This window comes from Struthio camelus, chromosome 7 (assembly GCF_040807025.1).
Source record: "Struthio camelus isolate bStrCam1 chromosome 7, bStrCam1.hap1, whole genome shotgun sequence".
Classification (NCBI taxonomy): domain Eukaryota; kingdom Metazoa; phylum Chordata; class Aves; order Struthioniformes; family Struthionidae; genus Struthio; species Struthio camelus.
Window position 1 is genome coordinate 12074680 of NC_090948.1, and position 19752 is coordinate 12094431.

The 19752-nt window shown below is 38.8% G+C and overlaps 1 protein-coding gene across 1 annotated transcript in view; it reads right to left on the reverse strand.

Annotated features, from left to right (window-relative positions):
• Window positions 1-19752, reverse strand: part of SHOC2 (SHOC2 leucine rich repeat scaffold protein) — a 70864-nt gene that overhangs the window by 19469 nt on the left and 31643 nt on the right. The window contains exon 3 of the mRNA XM_068949632.1: window positions 6003-6140. Coding sequence (XP_068805733.1) covers window positions 6003-6140 — 138 coding nt within the window. The remainder of the gene's footprint in view (window positions 1-6002; window positions 6141-19752) is intronic.

Consider the following 19752-nt stretch of genomic DNA (forward strand, 5'->3'; position numbering starts at 1 on the left):
AAAATAAGGTTATGGGCTTCTTTTTCTTTCCACAGCATACAAATCTTTCTGAAAATGCAGAGCTTCAGTTATAATATGTCTATACATATTGGTCTCCGTATCTAATTACTGCGTGATGGTAAAAAAAAAACCATTCCCTAAAAAAAACTGTCCCCATCCTAATCGTACCATAAGGAATCCACAGACAAAATAGAAAATGCACAAAATATTTTCACGAAGAAACATCAAATAAACAAACTCAGAGTTATTAAGCCAAGAGAAGCTAGCCTAATTTTAACAGGAGAATAGAACGTATTTAACTATGTAATGTTGGATCAGAGATTTATTTACTAAGATAATCAAAGGAAATCATAATTAGCTTGCAATTCAAAACTGAAAATGATACAAAAATCATACAAAATGCTACACATTGCAACAGAGTCAAAAGCAAAAGTTGGGATTTTTATTTCAAATTTTCAATTAAATCATTACGTTTTACTCAATCATTAAATTTTACTCAATTCATATTTCCCACACTAACACAAAGCAACTGAAATTTATTTCATTGTATTCTTCATTGGTAGTCATATTTTCCTTTTGAATGGAATATTAAAATCCTTTTTGCGAAATTAAAGATTTATATCAATGTAACTCACCAAAGAACAATTTACAACTAATTGGCAGTGTACAAAAACGTTAAATTTCTTATGTGATAGATGTATTTAATTTTCAAATCTGCTCAACTATATTAAAAAAAAACACATAAAAGTATGTAACGCATGAATATAACACGTATCATTTTTTGGCTAACTAAGGAAATGATTGCACTCAGACCACAGATCTATCTAGCCAAACATCTTTTCTCTGGAAACAAGTGCTCAGCAGCAGATGCCAAGAGAAGAATCTAAGAAGAGGGAAAACACACTGTGAAACTTCTCCAAGAGCCTGGGGAGCATTCAACAGTGTACGGCTCAAGGACTTCCTAAATTTAGCAGCAACAGATACATTTTTCTTCTGCAAAAATGTCAAGTTGCCCTGCGGGCCCATGGGCTTTTAGCATCTACAGCAACCTGTGTGAACATGGACACACAAGCATTACCTACCCACTGCAAGAAGTACATCCTGCTCAGTTGAGGTTGACACCTTGCAGCCTTGCCTCATAGCCACCAGTTCTGCCATTAGACAAGACAGTGAACCATCACTTCCTATCTACCCTCTCCGTGCTGCTCATGATTTTCTAGACAATTTCACTGCTTTATATTTACCAAGTGTAGAAGTGAAACCAAGAACCAGAAGCTTCATTCTGTTTATGAGAATACCGTGAGCGCTAGCAAAGGCTTATAACAACCCAAAAACGTCAACGGTCAAGAGGCTCTAGATTAAGAGAGCGAGAGTTAACTGCTTTCCAGGAGGTAAAGAAAAGGTAGAGCTTCTTCGTGACTGACAAATTATAGCAGAACGTAACTCAAAATGTGTCATTAACAGCACAATCCATTCGGGAGAGCACCGAATGCTGACCAGAGCTCGCATTATGAGACTATGGAAACGGACTTGATCCTGCAAGGTACTGAAAGCTCATAGACCCTGACTGATCAAAGATGAGGTCTCATGCTTCAATTTTAAGACTATGAATAGTGCCATCAAAATTGGAGCAGGAGCCTATATGCTTATGCTTTGTTTGAAACATCAAACCCATCAGTTGTGGATGGCCAGAGCAGCACCCATAAGCCTTGAAGGCACTCTACTGATTTTCAGAGACCAGCACATTCGTCACAATTTTCAGAAGAAAAATTCTCCTGGAGTTAGCCCCTTATAGATGCTTTTGCTAAGCCTGGTATACTTAAAATGCCACTTTTAAGTGCTTCTCCTTCTCTACAGAAAGGTCTTTACTAATACATCTAAGGACTTAAAGCGTTCAGCTGCAATTTGTATAATCTGAGCTGTATCAGGTGCACATTCCTACCTCAGTCCACATTGCTTATCATCTGTTTTTCATAAAAGCACAACAGTGATCTGAGAGGTAAACACTAAGGTTAAAACTATTAGAAGCACAATTTGCAGCACGCTTTCAACCAGCAAAAACGACAAAGTCTCTCCATATGTTTGCTTTCATGCAAGTTTTCAGCTTGGCGCTCATCTATCACAGTGAAGGGCATGGATTCTAGGCTTCAAATACTCTTCTGATTTTCCTAATCATCTTTTAGGAACAAAGCCATGTCAGACATTGGAAAGTGTGTCCAGTTACAGAATTTTTTGTGCTTTTAAAGCATCATTTTGGAGCATTTTCAACTGACTATTCTTTTTCCTATTAAAATGTCTGTTGCCTGAAATGTCCACAAATATGCCACATTTGACTATAATCAGATTGCACATGTAAACACAAAAAAAAGGAAAATTACAAAATAGATGAAAATCTTATTTTTTTCAATGCTGTAATTCTGTTTCTCTTGATTTACTTTCTCAAATAAGTGCTTTTGCCTTTTTAAATAAGAAATTACAAACACATTTATATAGAATGCTAAAATTAATTTTCAAAGAGAGAGCGCTCACAATGTGGTATTTACAGAACAATATTTTTAAGCTAGTTTATAATCCAATGGCTAGCTAACCGAAATGCTTCACTCCACCCAAAATTTGCTTTCTCTTTGCCTCAAAAGTCCAAGTATTCATTTTAATATAAATGGTGTGCTATTTACCACCATTTAAGTATCTTTTGGATAGTCCCTCTTATCAGCACACCAGCTAGGCATACAGAGATAAGACATTGTTTAAATAAAAGTAGCTCATAATTTCCTCCCTGCACCCCTCTCCCGCCAAAAAAAAGTGGGGGGGTTGGGGGTAGAGAGAAAAGGCTCTGCAATTAAAAGCCCAAGATCCCACTTTGATTTTGATTCTAGACTTGAGACTCTTGGAATGTGCTAAGCCGTTCCACAAAGCTCATTTTTCTTACAGGAAGTGATCTAATATACAAAGTACTTCACAATTTTCAATCAACAGAAATACAGATATGAATGTATTAAGCCAGTATCTGTAAAGCAAGACATTAGGTCACTTCCTGACAACTAATATCTAAAATTGACATTAGTTACTGTATGAAGGAGTGTGCTTATAAAGTATTAAACCGAAACAAGACCTTTATATTTGCACAGAGTGACTATATTGGCTGTGCTACCTCTGTAATCACTGAGGATGTATAATCCCTTCCCTACCACTCCCCGCACGTCCCCCTTCAACATCCTTTCCCTACAACTCCTTCACGTTTCAGTGCCGCACTATCAGGTAGAAAACAAGCCTTTCGCACTTTTTTTTTCATTAGCAGTCTTACAGCAGGTCCAGAAATCTCTGTGGTTAGATAGTCCAGCAATAAATTTAAGAAGCGCTTCACCAGTTTTCCCAGGGTTGGGATTTTTTTGGCAGCGCGGGAGGAAGACCTAGAGAAGGAAGGTGGCGGGGCACGGGGGTTGTTTTTCAAAGCAGCTTGGCAGAGCCCCCCCCCCCATCAAAAGGGGCTTAGTGGGAGAGGAGGGGATTGATCCAGCAGTAATGGAAAGTCTTTTCCATAACAAGAGGCTCACAGCACATTAAATATTTATATTGAGTAAATGCATTCGGTGTCTCTTGCACCCAGTCTGTGATAACCAGCCCCCACCCCCCACCCCGCATTTGACTAAACTGGGGAAACATCAGCAGCGTTTGCACCTCCAGCGTGCTGGAGCCTGGCAGGGTGCAAACGTTGCAAGAATCGGTAGTCACGCCAAACACCGGGCAGACAGCCGCGAGGACAGCGGGAGAGAGAAGCTCAAGGGAGGAAAGATTCAGGGGTTGGAAAGGCCATCCGGCAGCTCGGTACTATTACAACGGCTTCGAAACAACAGCAAGCCAGACTCTGCTTCCAGGGCCATACACGATTCACTCTGTTTTTCTCAGTACTAAAACTCTCTCACTGAACAGTCCTAACCACAAAGCAAGCTGTAATCTAAAAATCAAGCCGCAACTTGCTTTAATGTTGAACCAAAACTGTGATGACTAAGAAATAAAGCCAATGTTGCTGAACTGGCTAAGGCTGCCTTTTTTGTAACATGCATAAATGTAGGTTGATCGTTATCATTTAAACCGGAGTTTAAATTTTTCCCCTTAAGTATTCAATTCTAGCTGCTTCTGAACTGTATTTTATGTGGCACAAATACTGATTTCTGGTTTTAAGTTTTTATTTTAAGCAAAAATACTCATGTTGGTCAATACAAAGAACAGATGTTTTCCAGCAGTACAAAAACTGAACAAGCATAAAGTTAAAGATAGTATAGTACACTCTTATCTCTTATTATTATTCATCTGTCTTTGATAGTTTGTTCAGCTATAAAGCATCGATGCTCTGCTCAAATAAGCAATGCAAAGAGATAGCTATATACATTTAAAAAATAACTTCAGAATATGATGAAAATGCCTTAAAACAATGCAATGGGAAACCAAAATAACGAGAATTTGCAGAAATCTAGTCTGCCAAGGTACAAATTTGGCTCAACATAAACAACCTAAAGGTACAATAAATTTTTTAAAAAATAAATGACTCAAACCATTTTGATTGCATTCTCAGTAATTTCCCATCTCAAATGACTTAATCGGCTAAATAACGACTGTGCGATTGTCTATCCCAAGACCTTTTTCTGCTAGCACATTCTCACAGGATATTCTAAGTCAGACTTTCGTGTTCCTCCGAGAAGCTTAATGACTGCTAGTCATCTCAATAAATTATACTAATATTCTGTACAAGAAATAACAATAGTGATGTATTAACTCTGATGCTGGATATCATCAACTTATTAGAGAATTTTCCCCATAACAAGCAGTTCATCCAGAGAACTATATCCCTAAATATGACATGTACAGCACGTGTAGACTTTATTTAAAACAGCTTTCATTAAGACTGACAAAAAATAGCTACAAAAATAAGGCTGTACTTATGAATGGTCTAAGCTGGATGCAAATTCCAGATGGAAAGAGATCTTCAGAGTTTAAAAATATCATCAACCCAGGAAGGAAATTTAGCTACAGTGGATATTTCATCAGTGTAAACTCCGTTCAGGTCAAACTTTCTAAATAAAAAGCTACAGTAACTCCACAGTCAACAATTTATTGCTAAAACAAAAGTTGGAATTTTATTAAGTGGTTCCTCACTTCTGCTCAATCACTTCTTCACTATACTTTAAAGTACATTAATGAAATGTTTAATAATAAGTATTGTCCAAGTGGTAACATTTTGTTTCCCATGAATGTTTTGGGGACAGAGCTTAAAATCATTACTGCCTTGGTTTTTTGTCTTTTTAAATAGACAACCTGCATCTTTTTCTGCCATCTGTTCAAAATGAATTTAATTGAATTGGAAAGTCACCTTTTGTTGTCTCAGCCTATATGAGATTCTGAAACCAACCAAGAAATGATGTTTACTTCAGTCTATTATTCTCAAACTAAGCTAGAAAACCCTGTATTTTACCACATTAGAGCACAGCAGCGTTGTGGACTCTGAAGAAAGTTTTCAAATCATTCCACTAAAGAGCATAAAACAAAGAATTCACTTAAAATGTTTTTCTTTTTCGTCTTCTCTATTTTCCTCTAACCAAAGAGGACAGTTAAAAATATCTACCAAAATATTAACTAACAGTCCTTCAATAAGTCAATAAATGACCAGTTTCACTACAGAGTGGACAGAAAAGCTGTAGATATTTACTCATAAACACTGAACAGCTTAAATTAGAGTTAGAAGTGATGGATTTTCTTGTAACTCCTATGCACAGGCAATGCCACAGTCCGCAGCGTAGCTAGACTTAATAATAGCATTCAGAAATCTGGACTCCACATGTCAAGTAACACGCACACCTTGCTTTTGATCTCAAGGGAGATGCTGCCCTGAGCAGAACACCATTCATTCTATAGTCACCAACCAAATACTCATTCTTAAATTTGTTCCTCTCACTGAGCATACTGAAATAGAGATGTATTTTCCCCTCTCCAGCCTCCTTACATACCTATGGTTTCTGGCAGGTCCAAGAGCTCATTGTGCTGCAAGTCAAGGTTGGTGATCTGCGTGCAACTTCCAATCTCTTCTGGAAGATGTTCAAGCTGATTGTGCGCTACATCCAGCGTTATGAGGTTACACAACTCACCTAAGAGTACACAGGAAAGCCAAAACATCAGATTCTTTATTTTAACGTACAGCTGTATTCACATAAGAGAGAAATCAGCTTCCACAACAGAGATGAACAGAGTTAGCAATAATCTGGAAAAAATTACTGCTACCATAAAATCATAGATATAAAATAAGGCATTGCAAGACCATAATTTTATCAGTCAGATCTAAAACCTGATCAACAGTTTTTAAAAGCTTAGGTAGAACTTTTATGGATTCTCTGAAGAAATCTTACTTATTTTGACAGTTTAAGGTATGAAACATGAGAAGTAAAAAAACAAAACAAAACAAAAAACATACTATACTTCATACTTCTTTCAGGCTGACCAGAAGTTTAAAACCATTATGGAATAAGTGGCTTATATTGAATTTTGAGAAATTCAGATCAGCTTTTATAGCATGAATTACTTTCAGGCACAAAACCAACAGTAAGAGACATCAAAATTATATTGCTGACAACCTAGAAAACTCCCTCAAAGTCCTGATTGCTATTTTTAGTCAGTACATACAAGGCAATTTATAATAATTAAACTCTAAACCTATTCCTATAGATTATTATATTTTAAATATGCAAGTACAATAAAAGTCAATAAAAGTTTGAAATAAAAGGTTTAAAAAAGACTAGACTAAAGCTTAGTAGTTTAAAGCTACTTTACACTAAACGTTTTCATTCCGGAACTTTATGCATGATTTTAAAAGTAGAACTAGGCACAACTTGCTACCCACACTAGTTCCACTGATTTTAACGACAAACATACTGCATTCAAACCAGTAGGTTTCGGGGTTTGTTATTAAAAACAAAAAACAAAACAAAAAAACACCCTAACGTGTGTGTGCAGGCGCATGTACTCATGGGTGCATGCATTTGTATTCTTTGCTTCTCATGGAGGTGAAATTAATGCGAGTTACTTTAACAGCTTCAACTCTATCCGGTAAAGACGAGGTCACTGTGTTCAGGTAAAACGTATCACTCTATGAGTAACAAATTCAGAAGAGTAGCAAATTCCCATTGAGGAACGTTACATTTTTGTCCTAACCCTTTACAGATTTTCCCCACGGACCTATAGAACTACACTGGGCAAGTTCTGAAGCACAGACTGTCCCCCCTTTAGATCAGCCAGTCACCACTGCTGGCACAAATCCTGAGTTATTAAAACACAATGTATTTTTGAACTCATTCTCTGTATCTAAGTTGCAGGTGGCCTATATCCACAATACTTACTCCATATCACAAAAAGTTACGAAAGTTCAGAAGAAAAAAAAAAATTCAATGCCAACAGCTTCATTCTTCTGCTTTTTAAACAATTGTTTATATACAACTGATCTTATTTGCTGCATTTATTGACCCAAATCAGGATAGATTTTCCAGAAGACATGCAAAGGAAAACATAAAGGAGGTGGTTAAGCAGCTCCTCTGTCACAACCTGTGAGCTCCGCTCTCTTAAGTCAGAATTCAATCGTATTCCAGGCAACCCCAGAGCCGAGAGTCGATCATATTGGATCCAGCACAGCACAAGCCACACATGCTGCGATTCCATTAATATGCAGAAGAAAGCAAATTTAAGAGGTTGAGCAAGATGCAATGTTCTGTAGTGGTAGGGTCTGTTCGTCTACTTGCTTTCATGAAAAACAGAACTGTAGAGAAGTGTAGAAGGCAACAGAAGGCAGAGGAAAAGCTAGAACAAGGCTTTTAAATCCCCCTCCCCCTTTAAAACAAAAAATGAACAAAAAACCCACAAATCTTTACAAAGATAATCTCGTAATTTTTGCAGAACTTTACAGTAGCAGTTTTCAATTCATAATTAAGTTCAGATCTGACACTCTTCTTCATTTGTTTTCACTTCAGAACTAAACCAATGATGCCAAATTCAAAACGCGGCATAAATTCCACTTCATCACAGTGATTTCTCTTTTACTTGACTTCTCCCCACTCTACATCTGCTGAAGTTGAAGAGACCCTTGGGTTTTTGCAGTAACATTTGTTGCACTTCCTTTTTGCACCTGCTGAAAACTCTGGCAACAGCAAGACATGTTTGCCACAAACATCTCAATATCTAATTCTGGAAGGGGTGGGGGGGAAGATGCCCATGTTTGTTTAGCCAACTAAAGGCAAGCTAACATTTTGGTTTAAGTTGTACAGCCGTACTTGATATAGCTATTTAAACACAGTTCATATTGCTCAGGAAAGAATCTTGGCTCTTAGACATAATACTACTTGTGGTTTGACAGCATGTCACCAAAATGGTCCAAAATGAAGTGAAACTTCATTTTAATACCTTTTTTCCCCTTAAGGGCTGAAGGGGAGGGGGAAGAGAGGGGAGATGAACTGTTGTTGGCCCTGAAACTCTTCAGCATTTTCTCTGTTTTGGTCTCAACAATCCAAGTCAACGCGCAAGTCAACAAAAAGCATGTAAGGTCAATTTGTCCTGTTGTTCTCTATGGCATAAGGAAAAAATCTTAAATCAGATACGCTCCTCTTACCAAGGTGAAAAACTTTAGGTTATGTGATAAAAGGCTCATCTCCCCACACACAAAGGAGCACAGAGGACAGCAGCAGGGGGGCCCAGATACCCTGTCCTGGTTACTCCCATGGCTATCCTAGGAGAGCCATGAGCCCCCTGGGTCCAGGGGTGAGACCCACCACAATGAGTAAACAGAAAGGCATCTTTCAGGCTGACGGGTGTTACTGCCCACGGGGCTTAGAGACTTACTATGGGATGCAGGGAAGAGCATTTTGGAACTGACTTATCATGAGATGTTTAGGGAAAACAAAGGTGGGGCAGAAAGGAGGAATCAAGGTGGTTTGGGGAGGAACAAGCATGGGAAAATAGAGGGATAAGGGGATAAAAGGGTCCCATGTAAACAGCTCACAGAATCACAGAATAGTTGGGGCTGGAAGGCACCTCTGGAGGGCATCTAGTCCAACTCCCCTGATCAAGCAGGGTCACCCACAGTCCGTTGCCTAGGACCATGGGCTCTGCATATCTCCAAGGATGGAGACTCCACAACCTCTCTGGACAGCTTATTCCAGTGTTCAACCACTCTCGCAGTACATTCAAGTGGAATTTCATGTGTTTCAGCTTGTGCCCATCGCCTCTTGTCCTGCCACTGGGCATCACTGAGAAAACTCCGGCCTCATTCTCTTTACATCGCCCCCATCAGGTATTTATACACATTGATAAGATCCCCCTGAGCCTTCTCTTCTCCAAGCTAAACAGGCCTAACTCTCAGTCTTTCCTTGTATGAGAGATGCTCCAGTCCCTTAGTCATCTCTGTGGCCCTTTTCTGGACTCGCTTGAGTAAATCCATGTCTGTCTTGTACTGAGATGCTGGTTGGTAAGTTTTTCTGGCCATGTCATGCTCCTGATCACCGCAGCCTGGTCTGTGTTCTCATTAAACTCCATTTCTAACCATTCTCCTGGGTGCTCTGTTCTCTGTGCATATGAGTACAAAGGTCTGAGAGCCAGGAACTGGAGTCAGACCATGTGTTGTAGGGGCCCATACATGCAGGGTACCAGCAACTGGAGCAAGTGAAGTGTGACGTCAGGGTATGATCACATTATCAAGCCAAACCTGCTAGCAAGTAGGTTAAGTGACTTGAGAGCCACATGTCAAACTGACCAAAAGTCTGGGCCAGATACATACGTGTCTCCGAGTGAGTTAACTGGACGAGCTGGCTGCCGGAGGGGCCAGGAGGTCCAGGCCAACTACTGCAGAGACCAGAAGGTCTGAAGGTCAACTGAGACACGTGTGTGAGATTGCAGGTGGGGGGGGGGGGAAGAGGGGGGGGAAGCGTGTGTGCCTGTGAGCAAGGGGGTCTCTACCAGCAACCTGAGTGGGGCTGCAGGCCTCAGGAGTCAGCAGCTGGGGAGACCAAGGATACAGGGCCAGTTACTGCACAGATCACATTTCTGTCTGTGTTGATCCACGTGCTCAGCTGTGTGTGTATTGTATATATATATGCGTTTGTGCGAGTACCTACTGCGAGGGAGTACATGCTCAGTCTTGCTACCGGTTGGACCTGTGGGCGCGGAGCTGCGGCAGTCTCACCTCTATCAGGCTGCCAAATTGAGCAGCCCCCCAAGAAAAAACACTGCAGTTAACACAACCAAAAATACGGAAAGCGTTCCACTACCCAAGATGATAATCACTTAATGCACTGAAAGCACACTGTTGTCAGGTCAGTAGTTAAAGAACACGGACTGCTCTTTCAATGGCCAACTGACAGCAATAATTCACCCAATGAATGGATACACTGTACGCTGCACTGCTGCACAACAGCAGCTCTTTCACAAACGATGCCAGGATAAACACATGGCATAAACAATCGATACAACAAATAATGAGCTGGAAGAACAAAGAGGCCAAACTTAAGGCCAACCATCTTGCCATCTGCACAGAGTTGTTCCTAGGGCCAAATATAAAGACAACTTGTTTCAATGATGAAAAATGTCCTCCTTGTCTCAATAGTGGCCACTGTACTGAAGAAATAGCTTCTCAAAAAGGTGAAAATAAGTTTCACCAAGACTGCAGTCTTGCATTTTTTGCTCAGCCAGGGTAAGAAGCATATGTCAAAAAAAAAAAAAAAGAAACAAACCCTAAAAGAATGATTCACACAGACACGAGAAGAAAAATGGCTGGTGATGAACTCATGATATTCATATTAAAAGAATCAAAACTTGCTGACTCTGATGCTCTAGTGTACTACATTGAAAAACTTTGCTGAAATATGTTTGTTTCTTCACCAACTGAACAGAAGCATGGTAGCTAGAAACAGGCTGTCCACAGCTTGAAATAAGCTTTACCAAGAAAAGGGTGTACTAAGGAAAAACACAAAAAACACGTTCCCCCTTACCACACAGGCAATCCCAGAATCACTTCAGCAAAAGACTGTCCAAACACCAGCAATCACTGAGTAATTCAAGCAGTGATTTCAGGAAATACTGATCGCAGGTAAAATGAACTTACTCTCTCAGCCCCAAGTAATGGCCAAAACATACAAATCTTAAGCTAACAGGAGTGAATAAAGGATTCGCTACGGCCTATTCCAGCTGCACAAAAGAGATGAGCATCCTCGGGGCAAGTACAACATAAACTAGGAAGTTTCTGGGTTTTGAAGGGGTTTTTAATAATATCTTTCACTGTAATTGACACGGGGAAACAGAAGCTATTGAAGCTGAAGGTATGTCAAGAAAGCAGACAAAAATGTATGTACTACCTGGTTTGACAGGAAAAGAGGTTAAAATAGAAGCAGTGTCCACATGAAACACACAGAATGGATTCTCCATAAGAAAAATAATCTTCACAAAAAGGTTAATTAAATCCACTATGTATTGTTTAAAAACTTATATTTTAAAACAACCTAAAAAATAAAAATTTTAGATAATTCATATGTATTTTTCAGAGAATATCGTTTCTAGAAGACTCCCAATGACCTTCCAATTAAAAACAGCCTGAAGTATACATCTAATGATGTCCTTAAAATGAATTAGAGATTTATAATAAAAACAGTATTCACCTCACTGTTCTTCTCATATGCACCGAGATTAAATGTTACAGCATGACAAAGCTAAATACATATGCTGAAAAGCACACCATTATGAAGAGACTAATATTTTCTGTACGGTGAGGCAGAGTTATAGTCCAATTACATAGCTAACCCTGAAAGCCTGGGGGGACAAGAAGAACCAAGTCACATGCCCTAATTTCTTAACTGTGAAAATTATTCCTTTCCATTTAAAAAATAAGACATAGGTTTGTTAAATATGCACACACACACACATACATACATATATATATACACATATATATGTAGGTAAAAGCACACATAAGCTAAGAGTAACGTAGGGAGAGAGTATGTGTCAATGTCAAATAGGCTTCTGTGACTCGTACCATAAACTCACTCAGTGGGAAACACTCTTGGATAGCAGACACAACTTGTAATATAACCTGTTTTCCCCTGGATTAAATCCACGCCTGCCCCTGCTTAGGCAGATTGAACATTGTGAAATCCTTCACAACATGATAAATCCTGGGCCAGATGACACAGCAAGGAGGATAAAGACTCTTACTGGAAAGTACAAGGAAGAAGAGAGTGCAGATATTAGTGGAAGCTCACTCTGGTGTGTCAGAATACTGCTTGTAAGTTAATGTTTTTCTAAAGAAAAATTATCTAAAATTAGCAGTGCTGGCAACAAATTGCAAATATTTCCCACGACGCTGGTAGTAGTTATTCTCTCACTAGACTCTCTGCTAGCAAAATAAGGTAAAAGAATTTTCAGTCTGTCCATAAAGCTATTTGAGGTAAGTGTCTCCATTTTAGAAAAAATTAAAAAGAATTCTACGCTTTTGGAACAAATTAACCTTTTCCCTCTCAATCAGATTTGAGTACACCATTGAGAGGTACTCATGCCATTGAGACAGGATGAACTTTTTGCTTGCTGCCTATTACCAACTGTGCAAACAGGTGATTAAGAAATAAGAGCTACTTTGAATTATCACTACACAAATACAACTCATGCACAGGAGCTACCGAGTAAAGGAATATCATTTTTATATAGTCACAAATGATTTAGCTTTCTTTACCAAAGTTAATATACTCATAAACAGGAATTAAGCACAATAAAATATTTAAAACTTGCACAACTTACAGGAGGATCTAGTTGTGGGAAGCACTCAAAAAGCACTGAAGCTAAGTTCAACAAAAAGAAAAAACTAAAAATTCAGTTTAAGACAAACCTGCGCAAGACATACAAAAGCAGAGCACTTTGTTACTTTCAGTTATAAACAATAAATACACATACATACAATTAAAAATATGTTCAAGCAACATTTTAAAATCTGAGAAGATACAGTCTTTAGCAAAAGCTCAAGACAGGATTTGAGATGGCAGTAAGACAAATTGACAGAAACCTCAAAGATCAGCAAGGACAGACACTAAGTCTTGCAGCTAGGATGGCGTAACTGCATAAAACGGTATAACCTGGGAACTAATTAGTGAAGGAGCAGCTCTGCAGGTAAAGACCTTGGGGTCAACTCTGGTGGAGTTGAACCAGCGGCCACATATTGGTTCCTGTCCCTGTTGAATGTGAGTCAACAGCATGCTTCGCAATGATAAAGGCTAACCACATACTGGGCTGCATTAGCAAGAGCAGGCTGAAGGAAGTGATTATTCCCCTCTATTTTGCACTTGTGAAAGTATTCAAACAGTCAAAATAACTGTAAAATCGAAATTAAGAAACATTCAAACACTAGACTTGTAACAAGCTGTCAGCATTCATTGGAATTATATTTGGGGCATCATCCCAATTAGCTTTGCAAGATCAAAAAGGCAGGACTACTTAATCATTATCCTAAAGCCAGTCTGAAGAAAATGCAATCAGAAGAGGAATTGGACTAGCTGACAAGACACAAAACTGAGTTCCCACAGGAGCTTTCAGAGGAACTGGAACCCAGATATCAAAACTGCAGCTGTCCAAAATTAAGGTCTTTACCCTTGCTGCAACTCAAGAAAGCGACCAGAACCAGATCCAATAAGGAGTCATTTTCTCTAATTTCTAGGGAATGGCACATGAATGCCTCTATGTATTACACTCCTGTTCCTGACTTCAGGCTTTAATCACATTAGAATACAAATACAAAAAAAAAAATACCCTAAACCTCTGTGTTTGCAGATACTAGTATGACAACTAAGTCCAAGAGACAACTTGGTTTCTTCCCAATCGCTGAAACAGAACGGGTTCTTAAATACAAATAATACACTTAAATAAATTTCCTATAAATTTCTACTAAAAGGGGGGAAAGGAAATTCAGAGTATCACTGAGAAGCTCCGCAACTAAAAAGTCATTGAATGCGGAGGCACTACATTCAGGATGGAGTGAGCAGACATGCACTAATGCAGCTGCACACATCTGGTTTGCTGTCTCTGCTACAGAAAACCAAACAGGTGCAAGTGTTATGAAAAAGAGTTTCAAAGTAGCATAGAAACCACAAATGATCTAAATATTGGGTAGAGGGGGGAAGGGAAGAACAGAAGAAAGTCACAGAGACATTCCAAGTCTGGTGTAGGCAGATTCCCTGAATTACAGTCTAAAAATATTTCCCCTGCAGAACAGCCCTGACCAGATTCTCCATAGAATAAAAGTTGCATTCACAGACAGAAAACACAATATTTGGAGTCTTAAGAAACTTGCAGAAACTATGCGAATGCAATTTCAACTGTGTTGACAATTTATTCTTGATCTTGTATGTGCTAAAACAAAAAGAAAAACTTAAATATTTGTCTTTGTAAAGAAAATATTGTCAACTTGTTTGTGCAAAATAATTTCTGCACCACAGTATGGAAGAATGCAATAAAAACCTAGATATAAGAAATGCAAAAGGTTAGCTTAAGCAACAAACTGCAAATAGAAGTATTTGTTTGGCCTCATCCCAAGACAGTTCCTCTGGTTTTCATCCTTCTCGTGCTCACCGTCTGACTCACCATAGCTTTCACATTCTTCCATTCTAATCTGCAACCTTTTGATCTCGGAGGAATGGACAATTTACCCAATATGGTGATGAAGCTGGAGTCCACCTTGTGAATTAATTGCCATAGTTATCCTTGAAGTTTGTCTTTTGGCAAAGCTTCCACCTGGGGAGGGGGGGGGTCTTTCCATTAATGCTGTCTTTCATCGATGCTACCGAAGATTCAACACCCAATTGAACAGGTAAGTTCTGCTTTTGCACTTTGTATGTATACATACTTGACATGAGCATAGCTACAACCCAGGAAAAAGGGCTGAGGAGCAACAGAAGTCAGATGATTGATACTAAACTTTTCATGACAGTAAATGCTACCACAGACTGAGAAAACTGTGGAACTTGACAAGACTCAGCGGCTGGGCAACAAAATGACAGATGAAATCCAAAGCAGATAGCATAAAGCAATGCCTGTGGGGGACCAGGGACAACCCAATCTAGCTTCACATAAGAAGTGATGGGTTCCAAACCATCCGTTAACACTCAGAAGCAAGATTTGGAGGGATGATTTAAAAATTGTGAACATGACCATCTCTTTGAACGTAAGAACTAGAGGCCATTAAAAGTAGCTATCAAGAGCCACGCTTAGGGCAAATATGTGGAGCTTGCCAAGCATGTGAATAGTTTATATGAGTTGAAAGAGAAAAACAGTCAAGTACTCGGAAGAGAAGTCTACTAAACAGACAAGCTGCACCAGACTCAGGAAATTGCTGAACTGAAAATAGCTGGGCACTGGGAAAGAACCGAGGGTAAACCTCACATACACTTACCCTGTTTTTACAGACATTTGCTTAGGCTACTGTCGGAGGCAAGATACTAAGCAAGATGCACTCCAGGTCTGCAAATGTATGGCCATTATTATGTAGGATGCAATTTATAAGAAAAACTGGGTATGAGAATACTTTTGCCATCAAGAAACTTGCATAAATTAATTCTGACCCCTACACATAAAAAAACAACAAATCCTGCTTCAGGACAGTGGGGGCGAGTTGATGCTATCAGGACTCCAATAACTCACACAGGACTTTGTGGAACAAGAGATGGGAAACCAACAGGAAAGAAGAAGAGAGATTCTGAAAGGGAAACACGGTGCATTCTCAATGGCTCTCTGCAGACAGTAAATCATTTTCATCAGATCACAGAATCACAGAATGGTTTAGGTAGGAAGGGACCTCTGGAGACCATCTAGTCCAGTCAGTTGCAGAGCATTTTACATGCTTTGATACAACATCAGCAATCCTAACTGAGATTTCAAAAGTGAACTGAAGCAAGCTAAGCTGTTTTAACAGCTCGGTGCTGGGGAAGAGAAAGGCCCTGCTTTCCCCATCCAAACCAATCCATGCTGTCTCACTGCTCCTCTTATAGCAGTTCCAGTCTTACTTGAAACCTCACCAAATTCAATTCATTAAATTAATAGAAAACAAAAGCAGCAAAAACATGCATAGTTTTCTGCCAGTTTAGTGAGATAAATCAGCTCACGAAGGAACAATTCAGATGAAGGAGGCAGGACGACTGAGCAGCTGGGAAGCTAGGAGGAAGGGAGCGGATACTGCCACTTATAGCATCATGAACCTGTTACCCATCAGCACAGACATTTCATGAAACCCCCTCCTAATTCAGCTGTTCTTGAAAAGAGCTCTTGACTAAACATGCAAAAAAGAATGGGTAAAAAAAACTGAACATGTTTTCAGTTAAATGCATTTTTTAATGTATTCTTACTCAAAACAAGTCTATTTGCATCTGAAATTATAGTAATGCATATCAAAATCTCACCTTACTATATAGTCTACTAAATTAATTTCCAATCACATTAAAAACATGTGAGCAATATATATGTTGCTGGAAAAGTGTTAAGGAAGGTCCTATAAAGGACTGGTAGCAATGACCTGCTAAGTGCCTAGAGCCTGAATTTGCTGAGCTACTAAGGAAATATTTTTTTCCGAAGGGTAAAGAACATTTTCTTCATTTTTGGCTCACTGAGTGAGTTCAGTTCAATTATGGTTCTTTAAAGTTAAGACGCGTTCTGAACGCTGAAAAGACAGGAAAGCTTATTGTCATCATCCTAAAGTAAAACAAACTAAACACAAGGGAATGAGATGTATTACATTCTGGAAAAAAAGAAAATCTTTAAAGGACACAAGGACCAGAAACAAACACCTCATCTTACTAACTACTTCCTCTTTTTTATTAAAACAGTTTGTTTTAAATGCAAATCAACCTTTTCCCCCACTGTAGTCACCTCACTTAAGTTTGTGTCGTTTAACTATCAAAGCCAGTTTAAAGCCCAAAATAGAACCCAGACAAATACTAGGTTACTTCCTCGCAGTTGAACGCTGCGTAGGTTCACCTCTTCTAGATTTTCTTCAAGACAAAACACACTGTGACAGTCCAGTTACTTTAAAGTATTTTCCAGTAACTGGTCAGATCTGATCAACTACGTGTTTTGCAAATAACATTTTGTGACATGTTTTACCCTCCCTCAGACTTTTAAGTGGTTTAGAGTTAACCCCAGGTTTCCCTGAAAGGGATCTCTAACAAGTACTAACACTGTATGCTTGCGCAGCAGTAGATGTTCTAGATAAGCATTTCTAGAAGTTTATTTTCAAAGCACATGACCAGTTGTATAGTTTCTGCAAGACATCTATCAAACAAGAAATAGTACCACAGCATTGGAGAATACCAATTCAATGTTTAGGAAAGAAGAAGAAACAGTGGGAACATCTGAAGGCCCTTACGTTCATCTGAACACCACACAAAGCAACAGATTTTGCAGGATACAAAAGGCACGAATGTAAGTAGAAAACAGAGGCAAAACATAGGATTCCAAAAAAGTAAATCAATAAAATATTAAACTAGTTCTGCACAAAGAGATATGAACAGTTTTGTACAAATAATATAGTACAAAAACCTAGTTCGTTCGGTCTAGTCCATTTAGATTCCACAAAGATGTCTTATGTAGATGTGCATGCAGAAAATAATGAGGAAACTCAGATAGCAACTGGTACAAGACGTCAAGACAGCTAAGGAATTGCCTACAAGTCGCTATTCAGATAACAGACTGAAAGTAAAATACCACCTTGGGTGGACGCTACCTCTTCAGGATTCTTAAGAATCCACCTCAAGACCCATCTTGTGCAGTATATTTTAGCAATGACTGAGTCAGAAAGTGAGGGTCTTCCAGGAGCCTGGAGGCACTGGAATAAACTGACAGAAACTGCATGAAATTTAACACTGCAAAGAAGTAAAGCCATACACGTAAAGTCTACCTTTCTAGTAAGGCCTCAGGGCTGATCATGGAGGGGAGAACAGAGAAGGCAAAGAGGGCAGATGTTTTAGACGACCACAAGGATATTTGTGCAATACCAGTGTAACACAGCTATATGATCCTTATAGACTGCATCGACAGAGATACCTCCAACACAAACAGGGAAACACTCACCTGGAACGGTACATTCAAACTAGTCATGCAGGCTTACCAGTCAAAACATAAAATGATGTAGAAAACAGGTAACGAGGTGACTGAAAGAATGGAGATTTTACCCAAGACTAAATATTCCAGTCTAAGCAATGGCTAAGAGAAGATATAATTGCAGTCTACAAACACAACAGGAGAATAAATGTTAAGAACAGAGCAACATCATTGGCATAAAAATAAACTGACCATAAACATATTAGATATTGGAAGAAAGGTCTCAAATATGGGAGCACTTCGACTCTGGGGCTTACTTTCAATTCCTTTGAATGAGAGTAGAAGGAAAATAAACTTTAGCGTATAATGCTGTAGACTAAAGATTTTTAGAAGAATACGGGACGATTGCTCGCAAAGCAGGCAACTACTATTTTAAGTTAGAAAGCTTCTAAAGTTTCTCTCATGGAAAACCTTTTGTAATCATACACAACTGATATTTTGTGTTCAGTGGGAGTGAAGGCCATCAGCAACTCCCTTGCAGCATGATAAGAGCACTCATTAAACTTTAATTTCATCACACTCAACCCCAGCTCCTAAAAGGTTGTTCCTTCTCGCTAAGGAGCGGTAGCAACATCCCACCTTTCAAGCTGAAGTTTCTTTTTTGTGCAGGGCAACTTTTTGTAGCGTGTCTATTACCAAAAGACAAAATAATTAAAATCCAGGTTTTTTAACGCAGTTATATTCCTGAATAGCTAAAGGAACAAGTCATAGCTAACAGCTGGAAGACTTTTCCTCGCTGAACAAGTCAGTGGGTTATATAAGCTTTGAATTTTTAAAAATATGAACAAGCACGCTAGAGCTTACCATCAGATATGTGAGCCTTGGGCTGTAGAACAATGGGGTGTTTTAAAAGAGAATTTGAAATGCTCCGCATGATATTGCTTTATAAAAGATAATGGCCTCATTTTACTTCCTGCTTTGCAGCAACAAAACTTTCTGTTATTTACAAGCTGATAATACAAGACTGTTTACTTTTAAGTTCAGCTTTGTATATAGTATTTAGGAACTGTATTATAAATGTAAAAGGGATTTAAATCATTCTGACTTAAAAGACTTTTTTTTTTTTTTTTTTGAAATAAACCGCGCGCATGCAAAACAGAGCTCTAACAACTGTTTACAGAAACTAACAGAAATTCCTCTGGAAAGTGAAAAACCCGTTTCTCAGCAGTTTCATTTCTCAGCTGTTTCCAACCCAGGCATGCCATTTTTGTACTAGAACAAGGATACATGAAAGGGAGGAGAAATCAACTACAAGAGTGAAACCATCTTGTCTGTTTTTATTATTTGAAGTAAAAGGCTTTCAAATACCTGTTTTGCATATTTTGGCAGGGTAAAATTACATGTTACTTAAACTTAGAAGTCCTTTAAATAAGCTAATTTTCCAAATTGATTCATTCGCAAGCAACCTAGTCAAAAAAAGTCACTTTACGTAAAAAAGTATGCTGCTAAACACAGCAAAACCCCTTTGAAATTCTTTGGAAGAGCGACAGTCTTTTTGCACTAATCATTTTACAAGCACAAAAACAAGAGGTGCTGATCCATAACAAGAAACAAAGGCATTACCACAATACAAATAAAGGCCCAACTAACTTCTGGACA